This window comes from Oryzias latipes, chromosome 4 (genome assembly GCF_053564925.1).
Source record: "Oryzias latipes strain Hd-rR chromosome 4, Olatipes_Hd-rR_3.1".
NCBI lineage: Eukaryota > Metazoa > Chordata > Actinopteri > Beloniformes > Adrianichthyidae > Oryzias > Oryzias latipes.
The window spans coordinates 17,417,919-17,439,016 of NC_136240.1; the positions used below are offsets into that span (position 1 = coordinate 17,417,919).

Here is a 21,098-nt window from a genome sequence, read left to right on the forward strand (position 1 = left end):
TAAAAACAAAAATTAAGCTTACAAGATACAAAATGCCTTAAATTGTATCAATTGAAAGGTTTTCATAAAAATATTGAATTTTAATTACTGTGGATTATTTTACGGAAACATCAAACTGTAGAATAAAATACCAAATTAGTTGCTGAGATAATTAAATTGACATCAGCTGTGCTAAGTTGAACAGTATAAACAAATCCTTAAAATAAATCAATTAACACAATGCACATTTTATAATTGAAACTGAGCCCCTGCCATTGGGACATGCTGGCTGTCACTCGAGAAAACCCACCAGAATATACTTTATTGTATTTGCGGCTCCGCTGTTGACCCGCCTTCTTCGCGTCCTGATTGGCTGTTTTTAGTACAACTTGAATTTACTGCTTTGCGATTGGCTGAAAGAGCTTTCTGTTTTGGTCCCCTGCCAGCAGTCGTCTGGAAGGGGAGGGGAGCCGTCTGTCTTCCGCTTCTGGGCTGGATTGACACACAATGAGGAGCAGAGGCAGGGGAGACCCTCCACGAACACCGCTGTAAATAAATACAACAATCACTGAGGCTACACAAACATGGAGAACCAGGTACAGTGACTTGTGCGTCTTCTTGTGAAATCGAAACTTTTCACCTTGAAAGGGAATAAGTGAAACAGAGGGCAAGAACAAATCTTTCTTTTCTGTGTTAGCAAGAAGAAAATGCTGCTGCTGCTGCTGCTAATGTACTTGTTTGGCTCCGGAGCTATGCTAGCTGGGCACTCATACATCGGTATTTACTGCTAGCTAGCTCCAGTTTACTACACCGTTCAGGACCGCTATGGCTGTGGCCGCAGCAGTGCACACAAAGGGATCCACACCTGAGCTTTACTCTGTTCTTTCGTATTTTTTCCTTTCTTTTACAATACCAGCGTGGATTTTGTTACACGTGCTGATGATTAATTTAAACCTAGATTTTTGTGGAGCTAGGCTAAGCTAATTTCTCTATCTACGCCGGCCGTTGGCTAAATGCTAAGGAGCAGCTACAAGGCGCCGGGGAAAAGATTTGTCCTCTCCAGGTTGGGCTGGTGAGGCGGGGTCTTCACTGCCTGTGGCCTGAAAACCGAAGGTCTAATGGGACCGAGAAGAATTTGTGGAGTATCCTATCCTTTTATGTCCGTGATTAATCAAGGGTTTCCCCTGATGGTCGAAGAATCAGAAAAGTTAATATGTGGTGCTTAGCCTATATGTGATACATTAAAGATATGTTTGCACCATAATCCACACAATAGTATCAGTAGTTATGCTCGATTACATATCGAGTTTGATGTAGTGTAAGTATTTTATTTGTCAAAATTATTCAGCCTCAAGAAAACCACAACCACTGGCGTTTAATGAAATTAAAATAGCTTCAAAAAGCTATATTTCCTAAAACGTATAAACACATTTTAATCAAGATACGATTAAGAGAAAGAAGAAAAAAAAAAGTATTTTACTGTCAAACCTTATTCACTTCTTGCCCAGAATCACCCATTATCTCTTTGAAGTTTGGGAATCTATATAGTTGTAAAACGAAAAAAAAAAAGATTAAGTAATACACATTTTTTAAAAAACATATAATATATAAATCCAATGAGCCAGTTACTCAAATTTGCATTAAAATGTGTAGGTAGGTAGGAGACACATGTAACTCAAATCTAAACTAATATTAGAACAAGATCAACATGACCTGTTTTGAGATGCAAATATTTGTTTGACACCTAAATGTCAAATCCAGCTTTGGTTTTCTGACTGTCCTGGTGCTCACTTTACTTAACTGCTCCACAACATAACCCCATTTGATCTTCCTTTTGTTTGGAGTTGTCAGTTTAAAGTTGGAAGTTTGTGGTCCCATTATCACAGCTTTTAAGTTGAAATAGTTTTAGATTATACTTCCCTGCTTGGTGAAAGTAAACTTTCTAATTTAAAGGTTTATTGCAAATAATAAATGAATTGGTTTGCCAAGAAAAGGTTTTATTTTAGGCACACTGCTGCAACTTAGTTTGTGGACACTGAATAGTGGGAGTGTCTTTGCAAACATGGCGACTTATCTGTAATTTGCGTGCATGCATATCTGCAGTTATTCTGGCTTATTTGTTGAGTTTTTAGGTATTCGCACATTGTTTTTGGCTGCTTTATGGTTAGTGCTGGGTAGGGTTAAAAAAATGCTGCTTGTGCGTGCCCCCCTGTATTGTTGTTCTTATTCATTTGCCATTTCAGTCATATATTAACCTGAGAGAATGAAGTGGTGTTATTTACATGGCATCTGACTGGGAGTGCCTCATTTTCATTGAAGCTAGTGTTTCTTTTTGGGTTTTAGGAAGAGAGGAGCCATTTCATGTAGAGGTCGCAACAATAATATTTTATAATAATAATATTTAACCTTTTATGATTTTCATTTTTATCCTGTGTTTTTTTTTTGTCTTTGACGAATAAATATGGCTTAGCAAAGCCATTTCTCTGTTGTTTGGTCATTGAAAAGTGTAAGGATTGTTTTCTAAAATAGTCAGGAATTTTAAGACTGAGTTATTTTTTAATCCTCCCTCATTGTCGTTGTCATATGATCACCCTATGTTTTTGTTTAATGTTGCATAGAGTCTCCAACTATTTATAGAATTTAATTATGTCTGACATAGTTTCGGATCTAGGATGGAACTTTTTCTGTCCTCGTGTTGTTGTTTTTTTCACCTGGTCAAATTGTAGTTGGTTGATTGTAAAAACTCCAGTCATTTTGTTCCACAAAGATGGCACAATTTTTGGTCAAACAAATAAAAGAAGAAAAAAAATGCAAGTGTTGTTACTTCTGTATTAATGTCACCTAATATCATTTTGGGCTTGCACATGTGAGGATATCACCTAAGATTTGTTAAATTTTACAAACAAATTTATTATTTACTATCTAATGAATTGAATTTGTCTGAGTCTAATTTGTTGAATTGTGGAAAATAATGATGTGGTCTTGGTTTTCGTTATTTAGATTGTTTCTGTTCACACCGCTCTCGGCAACCCATGGTCAAGTGGCCACTTTTAATAGAAAGTCTATGGAAACTAGTGTTTTTGGCTTCCACGTTCAAAACGCTCCGATTCCCACATGGCTACACAGGTTTCTACCTCCAATAAATTATTTATGTCAAGTCCTTTCCGCTTTCACTTATGCTTTTATCATTTCTTACATTGAACCTCAGTTCCTCAATGGTTTATTGTTATCCTGATTTTTTTTAATGCCTTTCTATCTGATCTTGTGGACTCTTAGCGAGTGGCGTGGGGGTGGGGGGGTTGCTGACGCTCAGACTGTCCGTTCAGTGAGGGCGTGGTGGTGCGTGGAGTTTAACGACATTACTGTCACAGAATGGCCAGGCAGAGTGCCAGGCAGGGAGGTGTGTGTGCTTATCTGTGTGTGTCTGCGAGCTGCAGAGTGCCAGACCAGCTCATCTCAGCCCCGTCGCCTCTAATCCTCACCCCCCCACACGCTGTCCCAGCTCACGAGCTGCTCTTTGCTACGACCAAATTCCCACATTCCTCAACCCTTCCCTCAGCATAAAGTGCCCTGCTGTCCCTTACCTCCCTCCCCCCTTACCCCCCTGTTTCCTTTCTGTACTTGGTCTGCATAGCTTTTTCACTTACACAAGCACAGTCATTTTCTTGGCCCACTACAGTCATTGTTCTTTGCAGACAGATGTAACCCAATAATGCGCTCCTCTTTTGGACAAACCTTTTGAGATTATTCGGCTCGGGTGGCTAATCACTTATTTCAATTCAGGGTCGTCCGGACACCAGTCAAGCTTTGTGTCCATTTAAGCCTTCTCCTCTAGAGTATCACATCCTCCAACTTCAAAAAGAGATTGAAAGGTTTTGTCCAAAGTGGGATAGGAAAGCACCAAATAATGCTCCCCTTAGATACATCTTACCACTTGATTCCCCTCTAAAATTTTCCTAAACAGCTATTGTTAACTGCTTTATTCAGCTGTTTTTGAATTGAATTGAATTATACTTTAATATTCCCACGATGGGGAAATTGGAAGTTTTTAACTAAAAGAACTAAGACAATGCCTTAAAATGTTTACCTTTTTCACTACATACAAACAAAATTGTTTGTTATTAACGCAGTGGTTAGCGCTCTTGCCTCACAGCAAAAAGGCCCCTGGTTCAAGTCCCGGCCGGGGGACATGAAAAACACAACATCAATGGGGGACCTTTCTGTGTGGAGTTTGCATGTTCTCCCCGTGCATGCGTGGCTTCTCTCCGGGATCTTCGGCTTCCTCCCACCGTCCAAAAACATGCTTCATAGGTTAATTGGCAACTCTAAAATTTTCCATAGGTGTGAGTGTGAGAGTGAATGGGTGTGTGATTGTGGACATTCTACCCTGCGACAGACTGGTGAACTGTCCAGGGTGTCCCCCCTGCCTTCGCCCACAAGTGGCCGGGATAGGCTCCGGCATCTCCGTGACCCCAGAAGGGATAAAACGGAATAGAAAATGAATGAATAACAGTAAAGTAAACTTGTTTTTTTAATCCACTTTTTCTTTTTGTTTTGCTTGTTTCTTTTATTTGATTTTAATCATAATTCTTCGGCTGTGATTTTTTAAGGCAGCATAAACGTAATTAATAGAAAATAAAAACACTCCTCCTGCTTTTGTTAAATTTACTCTCTTTTTATCTGAAGTATGTGTTGATAAAGGTTCTTATTCAAACGGATGACGTCTAGAAGTTAAGTGAGGACTTAGTCTTTTGTCTTTGAAACATTCACTACTCATCCACGTGGCTTCATCAGTCTCACTGAAGAATCTATTTGCTTCTTGTCCATTTTTGTTTACTTTGTTTTGTGTATTTGGGTCCTAATTTCTGTGAATTGTACTTAATGTATGACTTCTGTGTTTTTGTAGTGCACAGTGCAGGTGAAGCTGGAGTTGGGCCATAGAGCTCAGCTGAGAAAGAAAGTGACATCAGAAGGCTTCACCCATGACTGGATGGTGTTTGTTCGAGGGCCTGAGACCGGCGCCATTCAGCACTTTGTAGATAAGGTCGTCTTCCGCCTTCACGAGAGCTTCCCCAAACCCAAGCGAGGTGGGCAAATAATGAATAAAGCTAAAGCTATTTATAATGCGTCATATCAGTTTTGAAAGGCTGAGATATTTTGTATTCCTACACTCCTGTTTTTTAATCATACTCATGGTTGCATTTTTTTTTTTTATAAGCTCATCCTCAATATTTTAGAGCTCCTCCGCATAGATTTAGAAAAGAACGTGTTCTATCTGAACTTGTTTATTCAGTCGCTTTTTGTTTGTTGACATTTTTAGGTAATCATTAACAAATAATAGCATTTTTAATGTTTGCAGTGATTCTGTAATTTTAATATATTTGTACTTTTTGTAAAGCTCAACTGTTCTTGCTTAAACTAAAGTCCATCTGTAATTTTTTTTAAATTCTTATTAATTTTGGGGGAAATGTTATCCATGTCTTCAATGCTTTGTTATGTTTTAAAGTGGACACAACTGCTACATGTTTAGCTGCTATGTTTTTGTGCAGAATAACTATAGAAATGTTGCAGCTCTTAATGAAAAACTGCAGTATTGATTAGCATGAGGCTTTAAAGCTGGGATCCTGGATTTGTTTAACTGTGCTTTTTTTTAATATATTAGTGTTTGTTTCAGAGGAATCGGAGACTTTCCAAACATCTTAAAGGTGTTTCAGATTGATGTCTCAGTGAAAAACATCACCTTATAGATACACACTTGTGTTGCTGTTTGTGCCTTAACCTTTATTTAGAAAACGTATACGATCATTTTTTCATTGCCTCCTCCTTTTTTGTTCACCGTTTGCCTTGTTTAAGTGGAAAAACGGTATCTTCAAATGTTGTACTACAGTTTTGTAAGCAACTATAATGAAAGAATCTCCTGGAGTATCATTAATCCTAAGTGTTTGTGTCCAGTATGCAAGGAGCCTCCGTACAAAGTGGAGGAATCGGGCTACGCAGGCTTCCTCATGCCTATTGAGGTTTACTTCAAGAACAGGGTGAGAACACAGACACGAGTGGAAGAGCTCCAGCTCTGACTTTTTCCTTTGGGAAATGCTGCTTTATGGAACTTTTTATTGCGTATAGGACAAAGAGTGAATCTGTGCTAATCTTTACTATGTAGCATTAATGACTGACTGATCATATGAGTGGATGGGATCTTAAATAGCGAACATTTTTGAGATTTGGCTGTAATCCCAAACCTGTACCTGTGCTGGTTGGATGATCGTTTATCAGTTGCTTTAAATGTAGTTTCAATATTTAAGTTTAGATTGATAATTGTTTGGTAAATTTTGAGTGAGAGACTGGAACATTTGTCATCTTGCATTTTGATACTAAAACTGTCATGAATCCAAAAGTGTCACATTTTTTTACGACTTTCTTACTGCAACCTACACACATTACAGAACTGTGTTTGGATGCTGCACGAAGCAGTGAAAGGTAAATCCGAACAGTCATCAATACATCATCACAACTGCGAGAACATTTTACTGCTTGTAAAATCTTTCATGAGGGGAGGGAAGCGTTTCCCTTCAATTGTCCCTTCTCTCTACAAATTTACGACTCATCGTAGGAATGTTTCTTATCAGTGTGCCGACTCCAGCTATGTCTGTTTTTTACTGACTTGGTGGTCGGTAGTTCATTCATTCAGCTTTTATCTGTCAGGAAATGTGTATGTGAGGAGAGTTTCTAGGCAGCCCAGAACGACAAACGGGTTTGTTTCAGTCACTGCTCGAGGGGGACTTTAAACCATCTTTTATCGTTTTTCCTTTTAGGAGGAGCCTAAAAGGGTTTGTTTCAACTACGACCTGTTCCTTAACTTGGAAGGCAACCCGCCTGTTAACCACCTGCGCTGTGAGAAGCTCACCTTCAACAACCCCACCAAAGAATTCAGGAAAAAGCTCATCAAAGCTGGAGGGGTGAGGCTGGCTAAGACTCACTCTGAGCTACAAACGGAGAGTTTAACATTAAAGCACCCATGACCTTTGAGGGGGTACTACATGGAAGGTTTAAGGGGAGGCCAGGTTTGAAAAACTTTAAAGCCACAGCATTTATAAAATGCAGTCATAGTTTTCACTAACTGCGCAGTATTTGAATAATAAATAAAACCTTTCAATCTCAAATCAAATCCGAATTTGGTTTCAGGTCTTGCATTTTACCTAGCTGTACTTACCTACAAGCACAGTGACTTTTGTCTCTTTGTTTACAGATTTTAGTGGTCCCTGAGGGAGCGGAAGCTGTTTCCAGACCCAGTCCAGATTACCCGATGCTGCCCACCATTCCCCTCTCTGCTTTCTCAGATCCTAAGAAAACCAAGACCTCTCATGTATCAAAGGTTAGACAAAAAACAAAGGACTCTCTTCTGTCTTTTTTATGGTTTAGATGTATTTTTAAATAACACAATAACACAATTTGCAAACGCTTCCAAGAACATCCTTGAATAAGACTTGAAAAGAGACGCACTCAAGTCGGTAATTGATACCAGCTGCTTTTATGTCTCTGTATGTCCACTCAAAGTGGGGGATTAACCCAGAAAAAAGTAGCATTTAACAGATTTTTTTTTTCTTTTTCTTTTGATTTGTTTTTTTGCACAGTGTAGACCTCCTTGATAAAACATAATTTTTTAACCCTTTAACTATGGGGTTTTAGCTTTAGTGTTGACATTATTTTGACTAAAGTAACTCTTCAAGGGGTGTCAGAATCAGGCCTCGTGGGCTGTTGTCCAACATGTTTTCCAACTAACCTTTTTGGCTAAACACACCTGATCCAGGTAATCAGCAGCAGATAAGGGAGGTTTTCTGGAAAACCCTGAAGGCCTGGAGGTTGACGCCCCTGGTTTACGCAATTAACGTAATTCCAGCAGATTCCTAAGCAGAGAAAATCAATCAGCCTACATATTCTGTTGGAGCAAAGTTGATATGATGTCGCTTTTTTCCGCATCAGAATCAACTGCTTCACGTTGATCGCGTAAACGGTGGAGGACTTGTGTTATGCTAAAGAGCGCGTGTTATTTAAGTTTTGCTGGCTGCATCTCCGCTGTTAAAGGATTAATCTGAGACAATATTAGCTTTTGCTTCTCTTGTCTACTGATAATGTTTTTTTCAGGTCATTTGAAAGTGTGTTTATTGTTTTAAACAGCTTCTGGATCCAACGGTTTTATATTGCAGTTGAGTACTTGTACACGCATGTCCGTGTGTACCATTCAAAACTTGTTGGTGTGTGTGTTATGTAAGCAAACAGCAAATGTCCCACGCTCATATTGACTTTCTTTATCTTTGAAGCAAACATGTGTGACTGGAGCTGTGTGGATCATTCATGTGACCAATGACTGACTAAATTCAACAACTTCCACATAAGTTGAATGTATACATGTCTAAAATGAGCTTTTTGCTGTGTCTTTGGCCAAAATGATTTGTTCCCAACACATGTTTCATTTGCTGGATCTGCTATCAAACCTTTGAAAAATGATGTGTCTAAAACAGATGAAAAAAGAAATGCTTTAGTAAACAAATTAAATATTGTTTGAAAAAGAAGCCAAAGGCTTTTCTAGTCCTGCTTCTCTTTTCATGGTCACAAGGTTAACAAAATAAAGTGTTTATTGTGCTAAATAAAAATGCTTGTGAACATAAGAAAAATCAAAAAGAAGCAATAGGAAAAAAGACTGCTGGTGTATTTATTTAATAGCAGCTCTCTTCTTGCCTTTGACAGCAGGGTTGATGGTTCTCATTTCTGCCTCCTCAGGAACCCAGCAAAGATGGAAGTGGGGGAAGTAGTAAAGCAGCCAAATCACACAAACTGACCAAGGAGCACCGCGAGCGACCGCGAAAAGACTCTGAGAGCAAAGCCATGTCAAAAGGAGACGACAGAGATGGAAGCACCAAAAGCGGTCGCGATCCTTCCTCTTCCTCATCCTCGTCTTCAAAAAAGCCGTCGGAAATCAAAGCGAAAGATGACGTTAAGGTCCTGCCCAAGGCAGCTTTCAAGGAACCTAAGCTTACTCTGAAGGAGTCGAAAATGGAGGGCATGTCACCCAAAGGAGGGGGGGCGGGCAGTGGTGGGGGAGGAGGAGGAGGTGGCGGGTCAGTGGAGTGTAAAGCTCCAGGGAAACGGCCCTCCACTGTCGAGTCTCCCAAACCTAGCACTAAGAAGCAGAAGAAAGGCAGCTCAGAGGGGCCAAAAGGACCCTCCGGTGGGGCCTTCACAGGTACCTCTCCGCGCGTCTCCTCCTCATCTGCACCCAGCCAGTCCTACTCCGAGAAGAAGCCTTCCAAGGATAAAAGTCGCTGGGCCAAAAGCAAAAACGACTCGCAGGACCTGAAGGAATCCAAGAAGCCTCCAGATTCAGAGGAGTCAAACTCGGAAGACGAAGCATCGTCAAAATCAGAGGTAAAGTAAACAGACGCTTTCAGTGGATTTTAACAGAAAAAGGTCACCCATGACGTAGATGGATACATGAAAATGCAATTTTGTCCTTTTTTCTGACAGTCGGCAGCTACAAGCCCCTCCAATTCCAGCTCCAGCTCGGACTCCAGTTCAGACTCAGACTTTGAGCCAACACAAAAACAAGGACAAGGTACAGGGATTTCAGCTGGCTTTAACGGAGGATTGTGTTGCATAATGACTATTGAAAGTCCCAGATCATTAAGAATGGACACATTATTAAAAATGCAACCCAAAAGGGCTTGATGAGCATTTATGAGGACTTAGATCCAGTTTTCTGCATTTTGAATAGTCCTAGTTTGGAAAAAATAAACCTATCTCACTCAAAAAGGATCTTTTATGAGAGTAATGTCTCTGATGAAATTCTATCGTAGGCTTTGGTTATTAACAATTTTTTCTATTTGTCTCTTTTTTTTTAAATAAGTACCTTTGTAGCTCTTTGTTCCTGTATATTGGGTCAACTGTGACTGACACGGCTCACGTAATAATTGTTAGATTTATATTTGGGACACATGAAATGCACAATGGGCATGTTGACTTTTCCCAGGTGCTGATAAAACCATAACTTTGTAAAATTATTTATACTTTTACAAATACTTGAACGTGCATCAATGGGCATGTGATGCATGTTTAAGAATGTGCTGAACGGGCATTCTTGATCCTGCATTTAGCCTTCGGTGTTCACACTAGACAAGCAGGGAAGGGCTTCTTCTTCTTTTCTTTATTGTTTACTAGTGCATGTCTGCAACCTACAGTTTGAAGAGGTTTGGTGCAATATGTCAAAAGGGGGCAAATCTTGCTCCATGCTCTTTCTTTCTTCCTTTCTTTCCTTTCGGATATTAAAGACTTGGTGTCACAGCAAGAGTTTTGAACACGGTAGCCCAAAACGCACGTTTACGAGGGTTTACATAGACTCTTCATTGGACGTGGTCGGTTGAACGTGTGTTGTCGACGGCGATGTGAACGTAGCCTAACAATGTTCCCCTCGAACAGGCACGTTGCGGTCCATGGTGGAGCTAATCCAATCAGAGGAGTCGGATGATGATGACAGCAGCTCAGAAGAAGAGACGCCCACCAAGACCAACCCATCCAACTCTCGGTTAGTCTTTCAACAGCAATATGCAGCTACTAACCACAAGCAGCTGTAATACTGGACACACACAGAATGTTTGTGTCTATGAACTCTCATTGGCTCACCCTCCACCCCTTACAGAGTCAGCATGGACAGTGAGAGTGACAGCAGTGATGACCGACCCAGTCGAGACCCTGCCCCGCCCCCACAGAAACACAGCTCCTCCAACAACAAGGTGAGGCTCATTCACCGTGTGACTTCTGCTAAAAGCCATTAAATTAGTCGCATCTTAACATCTTATCTCTCTGTGCTTCAGGTTGTCAGAAAGAGTCCTGACTCTTCATTCCGCTCAGAGAAGGTGATGAAGAAGGGATACGACAAGGTAGGAGGGGTAAATCAAACTTTTTATCCTAAACATTCACACACATCCAGCCCTTCTTCAGTGCTCAGTAAGTCAGTGAATGAACCACAACTTTATACAACTTTGCCGACTATTTTGAATATCTTCTTTTTTTGTCAATGAAAGGACAAGAAGCAGCCTTAAAGAATTCTGCTAATATGTAAATATTTATGCTTGCAGTGATTGCCGAGCACTAAAGCTGCAGTGTTGCTATCACAGCACAGACTCAGAAAATGTTTTCATTTAGAACTTCAATATCATAACTTTACTCCTCCAGTGAAATCAGAATTTGACCATTGGTCATAACGGTGATATAACCACAGAACTCCAGATGTGATATAATGTAACATGGTGTTCGAAACAGTTGGATTTTTCAGAAGACCCATAGAAATCGAAATTATATTGTAGTAGATTTAGGTTGACCTAACATTCCCACATTTTCCCACTAAAAACATGGCTGCAAAAATGTTGCATTACTCTTAAAAAATTAAACCATTATGAAAAAGTCCTACTTCAATTTTAATGTTAGTTCAGGATTTATGTTCATTTTATAAACCTAAAGCTTTAAAGGTTGCCGTAAAAATCTTTGTTTGCCAGTGGTTACGGTCTTTCCTAGTTTTAGGCAGAAGTTCTCATCTTGATAAACACTTTTCAGGAAGTTTTACTCTGTAAATATAAAATGTTTTTTCTTGGCCTTTATCTGCTGTGTTGTTTAATAAACAGAAGAGCAGAGGAGTAATCCCAAACCATAAAACTGCCACATTCAGGTTTTTTAGATTGTTTATAATGGTTTTTTTTTGTGTTTTTTTTTTGCTTTTCTGTTCTGCTGAGCTTTGACCCCCAATGAATTTCTCCCACATGGCTGCTTTGCATTAGCAACAACAGCAGAAAATGGCTGAAAGGGAGGCCGGCTGCTCGAGCACACACACTTGGGTCAAAAAGGCGAGTTTGGAACCAACTCTGTTACTAATTTTTGCTGCATGGGCAGCAACCTCTCATGGCACAAAGCGTTCTCTTTCCTGTGTGTTGTAAGGGGCAGGTGTTGTGCTGCACTGTACAATATTACTGATGCAGCATGCAGATTCTGTCCAGAAGGACCACGACTTCAAAGGACCTCAGACTCTAAAAGTTGTATTTGATCTAAAGGGTTTACTATTTTTATTATTTAAATCAGGGCAGGCTTTCTCTTTCTTTGTCTTTTAGTCTGGGGTTACCAATTATTTTAGCCACATTTGTTTTGTTTGTCAAAAAAAGAGAATGTGATTTATTTATTTTAATATTTGTTTCTTGGTGCTGTGTCAACCTCCTTCACAGGAGCATGAGAAAAGCCTCTAAAGCCTAGATTATAGTTTAATGACCAGAGTATGGAGTCTGCTCCAAATTTAGAGGCACCTAATTAAACCTGATGTGGCAGCTAACATGATCTTGGACCGTTCAGGGAGACAGAGAGGACAGAACAAGGACACCTGAGAGAGGGTCGCTCTTATGTCAGCCGTAATCATATCAGATGGATAAAATAGAACTGCTCCTTCTCTATTGTTTTTCACTTCATCCTTATTAACTTCTGCAGACAGCATTGATGCAACAACTCTACTGCTGGATAAACATCTGAGGTGTGATCTTCAGGCTGAGAGCTTGAGGGCATAATGTCCATGAAAGGCTCCCTGACACACCAGGCTACTTGCTTGCAGATTAAGAGATAAAGGAGTTTTCTTACAACTAGCTTGCAAGTACATAGACACAGAAATGTCCTCGGAAAATTACAGACTTTATTTCAAACGTCAGGGGGCGTGAGGGGGGGGACATCCACTGGAACATTCTGCATTTCTCAAAAGAAAAGGGTTACTAAGACAAGGCTAGCATTTCAGGTAAATCAGGTAAATTTGTTGTACCAATGTTGTGCAATACTTTCTAAAATGCTTTTTTTCTCTCTCTCCCAGATTTCATTGATTTTAGTTCCTCTTGAATGACATGGGTTTTATTTTAGACTCAAAATTCTTAAAATATGAAAAGTTCCCTCAACCATATTGGACTCCTTACCTAACATTTATAATGTCTCAACCCTTAACTGAATACGAGAACTGGACAGAGTGGGTGACGCCACCCACAGAAAACGACTTACATTTTTTGGACTTTAAGTTGCTTCGGAGTATAAGTCGCAGTAGCAAAAAAAAAAAAAATGCATAAAAGAGGAAAAAAATCATATATAGGTCAAAAAAGCCTTGTCCAAAAAAGCGATCATTTAAAGGTTTTCAGCCTCATCGTCATATGAAAGCATTGACTGTATCTCTAATCTACAATGCATGGAAGACAAGTTTGTTTATATTGAAGAGTTCTACAATAGCATTTGTAAGGACGTCTCCATGTCTGTGTTCATGATATCGTTCAGTCTTTTTTTTTACAAGTGAGGTGTACCATCTACTGCAGAAGCTGCGTCTGAATGAAACACTTCCATATCTCTGTAAACCAGGTTGATGACTTGCTGTCCTGCATCAGTCCAAGGAAGGAAAAAGTAAAAACAACAATAATAATGTCTCGATGCAAATAAGAAAAATCTAATTAAGTTCAGGAAGAGAAGGATCAGATTCTCCATGTTTGTTTTGGACGGGGCTTCTTCTTCTGCATTGCTGTCAGTATCAAACACTGATACATACACCTACAGTGCCTTCTAGCAGTTGTTTGTAGGAATCAATTGCTGAAGGGAAACCAGTTGTTAAGTGAAAAGATAACACATTTATTAACTTATTTATTTAAAAAAAATCACATATAAGCCACTTCTGAGTAAGTCACACCCCTGGCCAAATTATGCAAAGAAACACGACTTGTACTCTAAAAAAATAAGGCGGCTCCAACAAAACAAAGTCAATTCAGTTGCAATTTTTTGCGATATGGACACCGCCATGTTGGAGCCAGACAACATCAATAAACAGTGATTGGTCTGAGTCAGTCTAAGTCAACATTTCTATGGCAACCACTCTTGCCAATGAGGAGACGGCTCAGGAGAACCTGACAAACAATATTTGAAGTGAGACCACTTACTTTTATTGATGCCAGTTTATGACTTGAATAACTTGCAGTACAGATAAAAATTATGATTAGCAGGAAGTTATCTGAGCGAGAATGTTAACTCTGACTACAGTATTATAATGACTGAGTAATAGCTGTTTATTTTTCTGTAGAAGTCTTTAGGATTTTGCCTTATTGGAGCCAGCAGGCACTTCCTGTTAGGAAAGGGTCACTCTGTCTCATCATCTTCTGCATTCACCTTTTAGGCCTATACAGAGGAGCTTGTGGACCTCCACCGCCGGCTGATGGCGTTAAGGGAGCGAAATGTCTTACAGCAGGTCTGTTATCGGGCTTTGAACCACTTTTTTTTTCTTACTTATCTGAAATAAAACAACAAAGCTTCACAGGAGGAATGACTACAACCTTTACTTCTTCTCTGTCAGATTGTGAACTTGATTGAGGAAACGGGCCACTTCAACGTGACCAACACCACCTTTGACTTTGACCTTTTTTCACTGGATGAGTCCACTGTTCGTAAACTACAGAGCTACCTGGAGGCGACGGCCACGTGACAGGAAGTGGAAGCCGGCGTGTGGATGTCACGTGCAGAGGAAGCTGCTCCATTACGTCGGCCCTTTCAGAAGGACACGAGCAGCCTCACAAGCCCGAACGAGGCGTCGAACAACTACCACACAAACACACAAACAAGATTAAGCACACAACACCACCTTCATGTGACGCTGATGAGAAAACTGGAGGAGACGGAGGCGTGGGAGGCAACGCGGTCTTCTGTCTACAGGCAGGATTTGACTCTCTTTAGTGTGTGGAGAGCTGAGGAATTCACCCCACACCCCCCTCACTCTCCCTGCTGCACTCATACTGCTCCCGCCTTTGCAAAACTAATACTTCCCCTCCTCCTCCTCTTCTTCCTCCCTCCTCACATGCACACTCCTTTCTTGGCAGAACACTCCAGTTCCCTCCCCCAGTTGTCAGCTGGAGCTAATTTCTTTCTCAGCATACTCTTTTAGTTGTGCGTTTAAGTTGGATGTGTGTGGATGTGTGTGTGAAAGAGAAGCTGCCTTTGTGACTTCTGACTTCTTTTTTGTTTTGGAAACTTGAGCAGAGACGGTTGTTTCTTCCAAAAAGACACACGCCAACCAATACACAATTTGGAAGCACTTTACTGTGTCAGCCACACACCCCGTTTAGTTCAGTGCACAAACTTTGGACAAAAGGCTTAGAGTACGTTTCTGCATTGCCGTTAGCTGTTTTATTTGTCAATTTTCTGGCGGTTTCTTTATGAAATTTGACTATTATGGAGTTTTGATAGAAGCTAGGTTTTCTCTGGTTTCCTGTATTCATGAGTGACCAAGCTAACTCATGGTTACTTGGCTAGTTTTTTTTTTTTCTGAAGCAAAGGCTACTAGACTGGAACTTCTACTTTGTGGCCATAAAACAGTTTACGGCAGGTTAACAAGAAAACCTGAACTCTCTGGAAAATGTGTAAAAAAAAAAAAAAAAAAAAAAACCTGGTGACCTATTGTCAATAATGACACCTAAAAATCCTTTAGCCACATTGAAAAATGGAATATAAGTAGAACCATAAAGCACATCGGATTAATGCTTAAATCGAAGTAGTTTGGGGGCATACGTTGTGATGAGCCATTTGAATCTGTTTTGTGCTTGGAAAAGGGAGACACAGATACATGTTTAGGTCCTGGTAATTCCCACTAAAACACTGAGATGTTTGCTGTATGGATGGAGTGAGAGTTTGCCGAGTTTTCTGTTGTCTAAACATCTGAAAACACATGCTCTTGTTGAGTTCTCCCCTTTCTGCTTCCTCGCACTGAAAACTGAGCCTTGACCTCTCACCAACACCCCCCTAATTTAGCTCCCATGAAAGGCCCTTCCTCCTTTATTCCCTACACCGGCGTGCATGAAAGGGCTCGACTGCTCGCGGCCAGAGCAGTGGAGGTTCCCTCCCGATTTGCCTTCTCCGTGGTAAGGTGAAAAAAAAAAAAACCCGTGAAAAAGTAGCCATACTTGTTTCCTAGAATCCAAAAAAAAATACAAGAAAAAAAATTTGGGGGCCATGCTTTTTTACATTTTATTTTTCTACAAGTGCTTTTCTGTGTATTTATTCCCAGATTGCGGTTAAGAGATCCTGTGAGCTATGAATGTATACCGCTTTTACTTTTCTACGGCTAGCAACAGCCCCACTCTAGTGCCTTTGTCTGAGACTCCCAGTGTGAGGGGGGGCTACATGGTCTGTTAGTCATGCCCTCACAGATTGAACCCCCCCCCCCCCCCCCCTTTGGGGAAACAAGTGTTAATTGGGATGCCTGAATATCCAGTGTTGTCTTAATGCCCCCCACCTCCACATCTCTTCAGTGTCCTTGTAAGCTTTTTTTATAAGTACTGATATCTCTTCATCTTATTTGCTAGATGGCAGTTTTTATCGACAGCAGTCCTGTTTTCTGTTTTGCTCTGATTTCTTTTTCCTTTTTTTTTTTTCTCGATAGAACAAGCATCAGGTGACTGTGGTAGTTCTTTGACTTGAAGAGATTCGTCCGCTGTGGGTTTTTTTCACGTTGTGTGTTTAGTGACAGTGTTATTGAAAAGGGTCCGGGCTCCCTCTTCAAGCTGTCGGATGCTTTCAGTGTAATGCTGGAGTATTTGAAACCAAAATCTATCTTAAAAAAACAAACAAAAAAAACAAAACAAAAAAAAGCAGTAATGGACAAGTAGGCATAAAAAGAAACGGAGCAAAACTTTAGTTCAAAGTGGTTCAGAATCAAAAAGTTGGTTTGGACTAGTTAGTCAGAAGATTGTCTCACAAACCTGGCTCCTCTTCAACAGTCAGTATAGTTTAACAATCCCTGAACACTATACATGTTTGCATGCTGGTGATGAGCAGCAAAACCAAATACCGTTATCTAATTGTTTCAAACTTTAAATGATATGCACTGTTTTTTTAACATATCTTTTACATGTCTGCACTACAGTTTTTCTCCGCAGCTGTTTTCCTGCAGATCCAACCCTAATAACCCTATAGACCTGCTCACACATTCCTTGTTGGTGACATTACAGGACAAGAGTCTGCAGCCCAGGAAAACAACATTACTTGTTCAAAATAAATCAAAGTCTAAATAAAAATGACTAAATATTAAATAAATCAATTCATTTTGGCAACATGGTTGCCTAAGTGGATGCATAGCGACTTAGAGTAAACATTTTTTTAAATAAACTTGACAATCAAGAAGTTGATAAAACATTAAGAATAAGTTCACACGCTTTGAAAACCACCCACCTGATAATTGGAAAAAAGCGGAAGTTACTACCTAGTCATTTGTAAATATTAGGTTAGATCCGGCATTTAAAGGTTTTGATGAATAATTAAAAGCGCAGATGGAGGTTTTTGTACCAGATTTAGCTGGTATCGTTGGAAATTTGCAGAAAAACATGCTCTGAAGTAAAACCCGCCAGTCATTTAGACACCTGACTGCCACGATGAGCATTTAGGTTTTTTTTTTTTTAACTGAATCTATTCTGCGCTGAAAATTATGATTTTTGCTTTAAAAATGAAGCTTTCCTTGTCAATGAGCGCACAAGCTCCAAAGGTTAGCTTGTAATGGTAAATAATCTGTATATTATGATGCTCATACTTTTAGTCTTTCTTTTGTTTTTAGTTGTGTTATTGTACATTTTAAGTATTCTTTTCTAGATATTTTCTCTATTTTTTAACAGTTGACCTCCTTTTGTTCCTCTGCTTTGACACTTTTTTATCTGGTTAGCTCTTTAGTCACATGGCTAACTCCAACCAGGAGCCAGATTTATGAGACAACTTTAGCGTTTTGTTAAAGTTGTGAGATCTCTAGTTGTAGCTGAGCTTGCTTCTTGATTCTGCGCGACCTTCTTGCCTGCGTCATGGAAAGGTTTCGCGCACGCAGAACGGCATGTCACAGAGCCCCTCCCACACCCCTTCATCCCCCAGTGGATGGTGTTTTTGCCTCGATAGCTTTAATACTTTTGCTGTCTCCTCTTCTGTTGCCTGCCGAGCTCAGCCACACGAACACACTCCTGGCCGCAAAAAGCGCCTGAGCATGGAAGTCTCAATAGAAAGAAATGGAAACCTGGATCCACACCGCCTTATGTCCCCTCGCCGTATCCTCCCTCCTGCCCTCCCGTCTCCCCCACGCCACTTTGATTTCCTCAAGGTGTGCCTTTGTCAACAGAACTTCGGGCCGCTACACTGAGAATGCGCTGTGTGAGTGTGTGAGTGTGTTGGTCAGCGATTATAGGAGGGTACTGATGAAGAACAACTTTTCCTCTCTATCCTGTTCTCTGTGCATCGATGTGGGAACTTTTAAGTCCTAGTTCATGAACTCTGACCCTTGACCAGGCACTCATTCAGTCTCCGGCGGTGGCGGCGGCAAGGAGTGTTTTATTTATGGACCTCTGCACTTTTGGCTGTGATGACTTCAGTACTTATGTAGTTACCTAAACTGTATTTTTAAGGATTTTATACAATATTTACATGCAATACAATATGAATTGAGTCTCTCTCTTTTTCTTTTTTTTTTTTAATTTGCCAGCCTTTTGTTTAGTTTTATTTAATTCTCTACGTGGGCATGTGTTGTCATTATCCTTAAGCAAACATGCCGGTTGGATTTATTTACAGCATGAGATGTTGTTATTGGAGACGTTCTCCATGTTTTCGTGTGTTCTGTTGACAGTCGATCACCAAGAAAGAGCTGTAGAAAAAAGACCTGTGCTGGATGAACTAAACTTTGTGTTACCCTCTGCTTTGAGTACAAATAACTGGACCAGACGGGAGATTTTCAAAGTTCATACTTTGGTTCCGAGAACTAAAAGAAGAATTGAAAAAAAAAACGACAACAAACTGTTTATTTGGTTCATTTGAGGTTTTTTATATATTTTTTTGTACCTGTTCATAGGAGTCTGTACTGAAACTGTCATCACTTGATTCTTTGTGTGTGTATGTGTGCGTGTGTGTATGGGATAACTTAAGCCTGAAGAAACACATCATAGGAGATAGAGTTACAAAGTGAGGGGAGCTGGTCTGGAGTTCAAACGCCATAGAGGAGGCGTGTGATTCCGCTTGGACAAGTCCTCTGACCATAATATCTCATTCATGTACTCCACCAGAATCCACAAAGCTGTAAAGGGGAAGAAAACCCTTAAATGATCGAAACTTTGAGTAATTAGCGGTGAATACAGCACTTGATGTGCCTTGATTCTTTTTTTTTTTTCTTTTTAAATCCATATCACTGGTTACTTTGACCAAGCAAAGGATCATGGGTACTGTAGTAATTGAGAGGTATACAAACATGGAATTGATTGGAAAAAAGCCAGAAGCTCCTTCACTTTTTGACTCTGCAGGGCCGTGGCAGTGAAACATTTCAGCTGAGACTATAATTTCACAGTACAGGTGGATTATTTGTTGTGTGCAACCTTATCGGACTACGAAGAGCAAACGGTTCCTCGCAAACGACTGGACCGGGGTGGGAGGGGCCTTGTGTTCTCTTGCCAGTGCTGTCATGTCTCTGTGACAATGGGGCAAGATTGCTTGTATTTATAAAGGTTAAACTTTTTTTTTTTCCTCTGAGGGCTAAAACATAAAAGGGGGTGGGGGGGTGATCCATGCCTGCGTTGAAAGCAACAATGGGAAGAACAAATGAACTGGAAGGCAAAAAGAACAGTTTGGTGTTTTTAAAAAGAAGAACTTGGCATTGTGATGCCACCATGTGGCCATATGATGCAAGTTGTTAACAAGGACAAAACCTGTTATTTTAATGTTATTTTTTATTTTCAAATCATATTATTAATAAAGTCATTAAGTACTGTTGTGCTGTATGCGTGTCCAGTCATTGACCGATGCGTGACCCGGCGATGAGTTCACGGAGAGTTCGTGCTGCTGCAGACTGCAGGGGTCAAAGGGGGAGCAGGACGGCCGATAATGTCGCCAAATAAAGACGGGGGCTTGGAGAAAAGCCCGACCAATAATCGCGTCTGTCTTAAAGATAAATGTAATGGTCTTGAGTGGAAAAAACGATACATTTTTTAAAATCCCATTTAGTGGTTTCAGGTTCATTCTGGGTTCAATACTGGTGGAACTGAACAAATGTGACTTATTGGCAGTTCAAACTAAATATTTGTAGGAAGAAAGGCCTGCTGTCTGACTATTACAGAGTAACTGGCTTCTCAAAGCATTCAGACCTTTTTTTTATTAAGCTCTTAATTAATTTAATAAAGTTTTACTGTTTGAGAACAAAAATAGGAAATTAACTGGATATTAAGATGAAACTAAATGTGAATTCACATTTCATTCTGTTAAAACAAACCATTTGAAGTGGTATAAAGATGAAGGCAGATGGCATTTTTGAGTGTCCAGAGTTAAAAACTTAAAGCTGCTTCTGTCAGTTTTTATTTCATTGTGCTTCTGAATGACTGATAACAAATGAAACTTGAACAGACATCTCCTGAGTTTAAGATTATATTTTTAATTCAATAATTTATTGGAGCATTTAGCGAGTAAAGGTTTCTTCTTTAGCGGGTGTTGTAACCTTTAGTCATTTCTTTTGGGGGAAAAGCTATAGTTAAAAGATAATAGATAACAGTTTACAGGTATTTTAGCTTCAAATGGTGGTTGTCTGCAGTCTGTTCTTAACTTTCTAAAATTCAAGCTTAGAACAGATAATGAATTACAGTGACAAAGGTTTGTGTTTAAATCCCTTTACCAAAATCATAGAGGATTCATTTAATTAGATATTTTAAAATCTAACTCTGGCCAGCAATTACAAACTAATTTGTTTTGATTTTATATTTATTTAGATATTTTGTGACATACATCACATGTAACCCATAAAATGCTAAAGATGTATCTATAACATTTAGTAAATGTGGTCATATTTGAGATAAATAGAAACCAGACACAGGAAAAAGATTAGCCAAAACGTTTTTTAGAAAAAGTAGTGTGACATGAATAAACAAGTGAAATTAGTCATTTTCCTGTAAGTAATAAAGATAGAAGTAACTGGTTAGAAGTCCGCTGGAGTTTTGAGCAATATGTTAGATCTGTATTAAACTATTTTAATAAAACAGATATTTTATGATATTTCTAAACGATTAAAAGAATATTTT

General features: G+C 39.7%; 1 protein-coding gene across 4 annotated transcripts; it reads left to right on the forward strand.

The window, feature by feature from the left end:
- Window positions 1–383: 383 nt before the first annotated feature.
- mllt1a (MLLT1 super elongation complex subunit a) lies at window positions 384–15,435 on the forward strand. Of its 4 annotated transcripts, none has more exons than XM_011474068.4 (13): window positions 384–575; window positions 4,886–5,066; window positions 5,932–6,014; window positions 6,792–6,935; window positions 7,226–7,351; window positions 8,758–9,402; window positions 9,502–9,589; window positions 10,450–10,555; window positions 10,670–10,763; window positions 10,845–10,919; window positions 11,805–11,870; window positions 14,201–14,272; window positions 14,378–15,435. In XM_011474068.4, the coding sequence occupies exons 1-13, from the start codon at window positions 564–566 to the stop codon at window positions 14,504–14,506; spliced, it is 1,821 nt and encodes a 606-aa protein (XP_011472370.1). In that variant the 5' UTR covers window positions 384–563; the 3' UTR covers window positions 14,507–15,435. The 4 variants fall into 4 exon arrangements, with proteins under 4 accessions (XP_011472370.1, XP_011472371.1, XP_004067988.1 ...); XM_011474069.4 differs by having other exon boundaries at window positions 10,845–10,910; XM_004067940.5 differs by lacking the exon at window positions 11,805–11,870.
- Window positions 15,436–21,098: the final 5,663 nt, after the last annotated feature.

Coding starts and splice junctions, on each gene's coding strand:
- mllt1a (XM_011474068.4), top strand. Junction 5,067..5,931: donor CTTCCCCAAACCCAAGCGAG/GTGGGCAAATAA, acceptor GTTTGTGTCCAG/TATGCAAGGAGCCTCCGTAC. Junction 14,273..14,377: donor AGCGAAATGTCTTACAGCAG/GTCTGTTATCGG, acceptor CTTCTCTGTCAG/ATTGTGAACTTGATTGAGGA.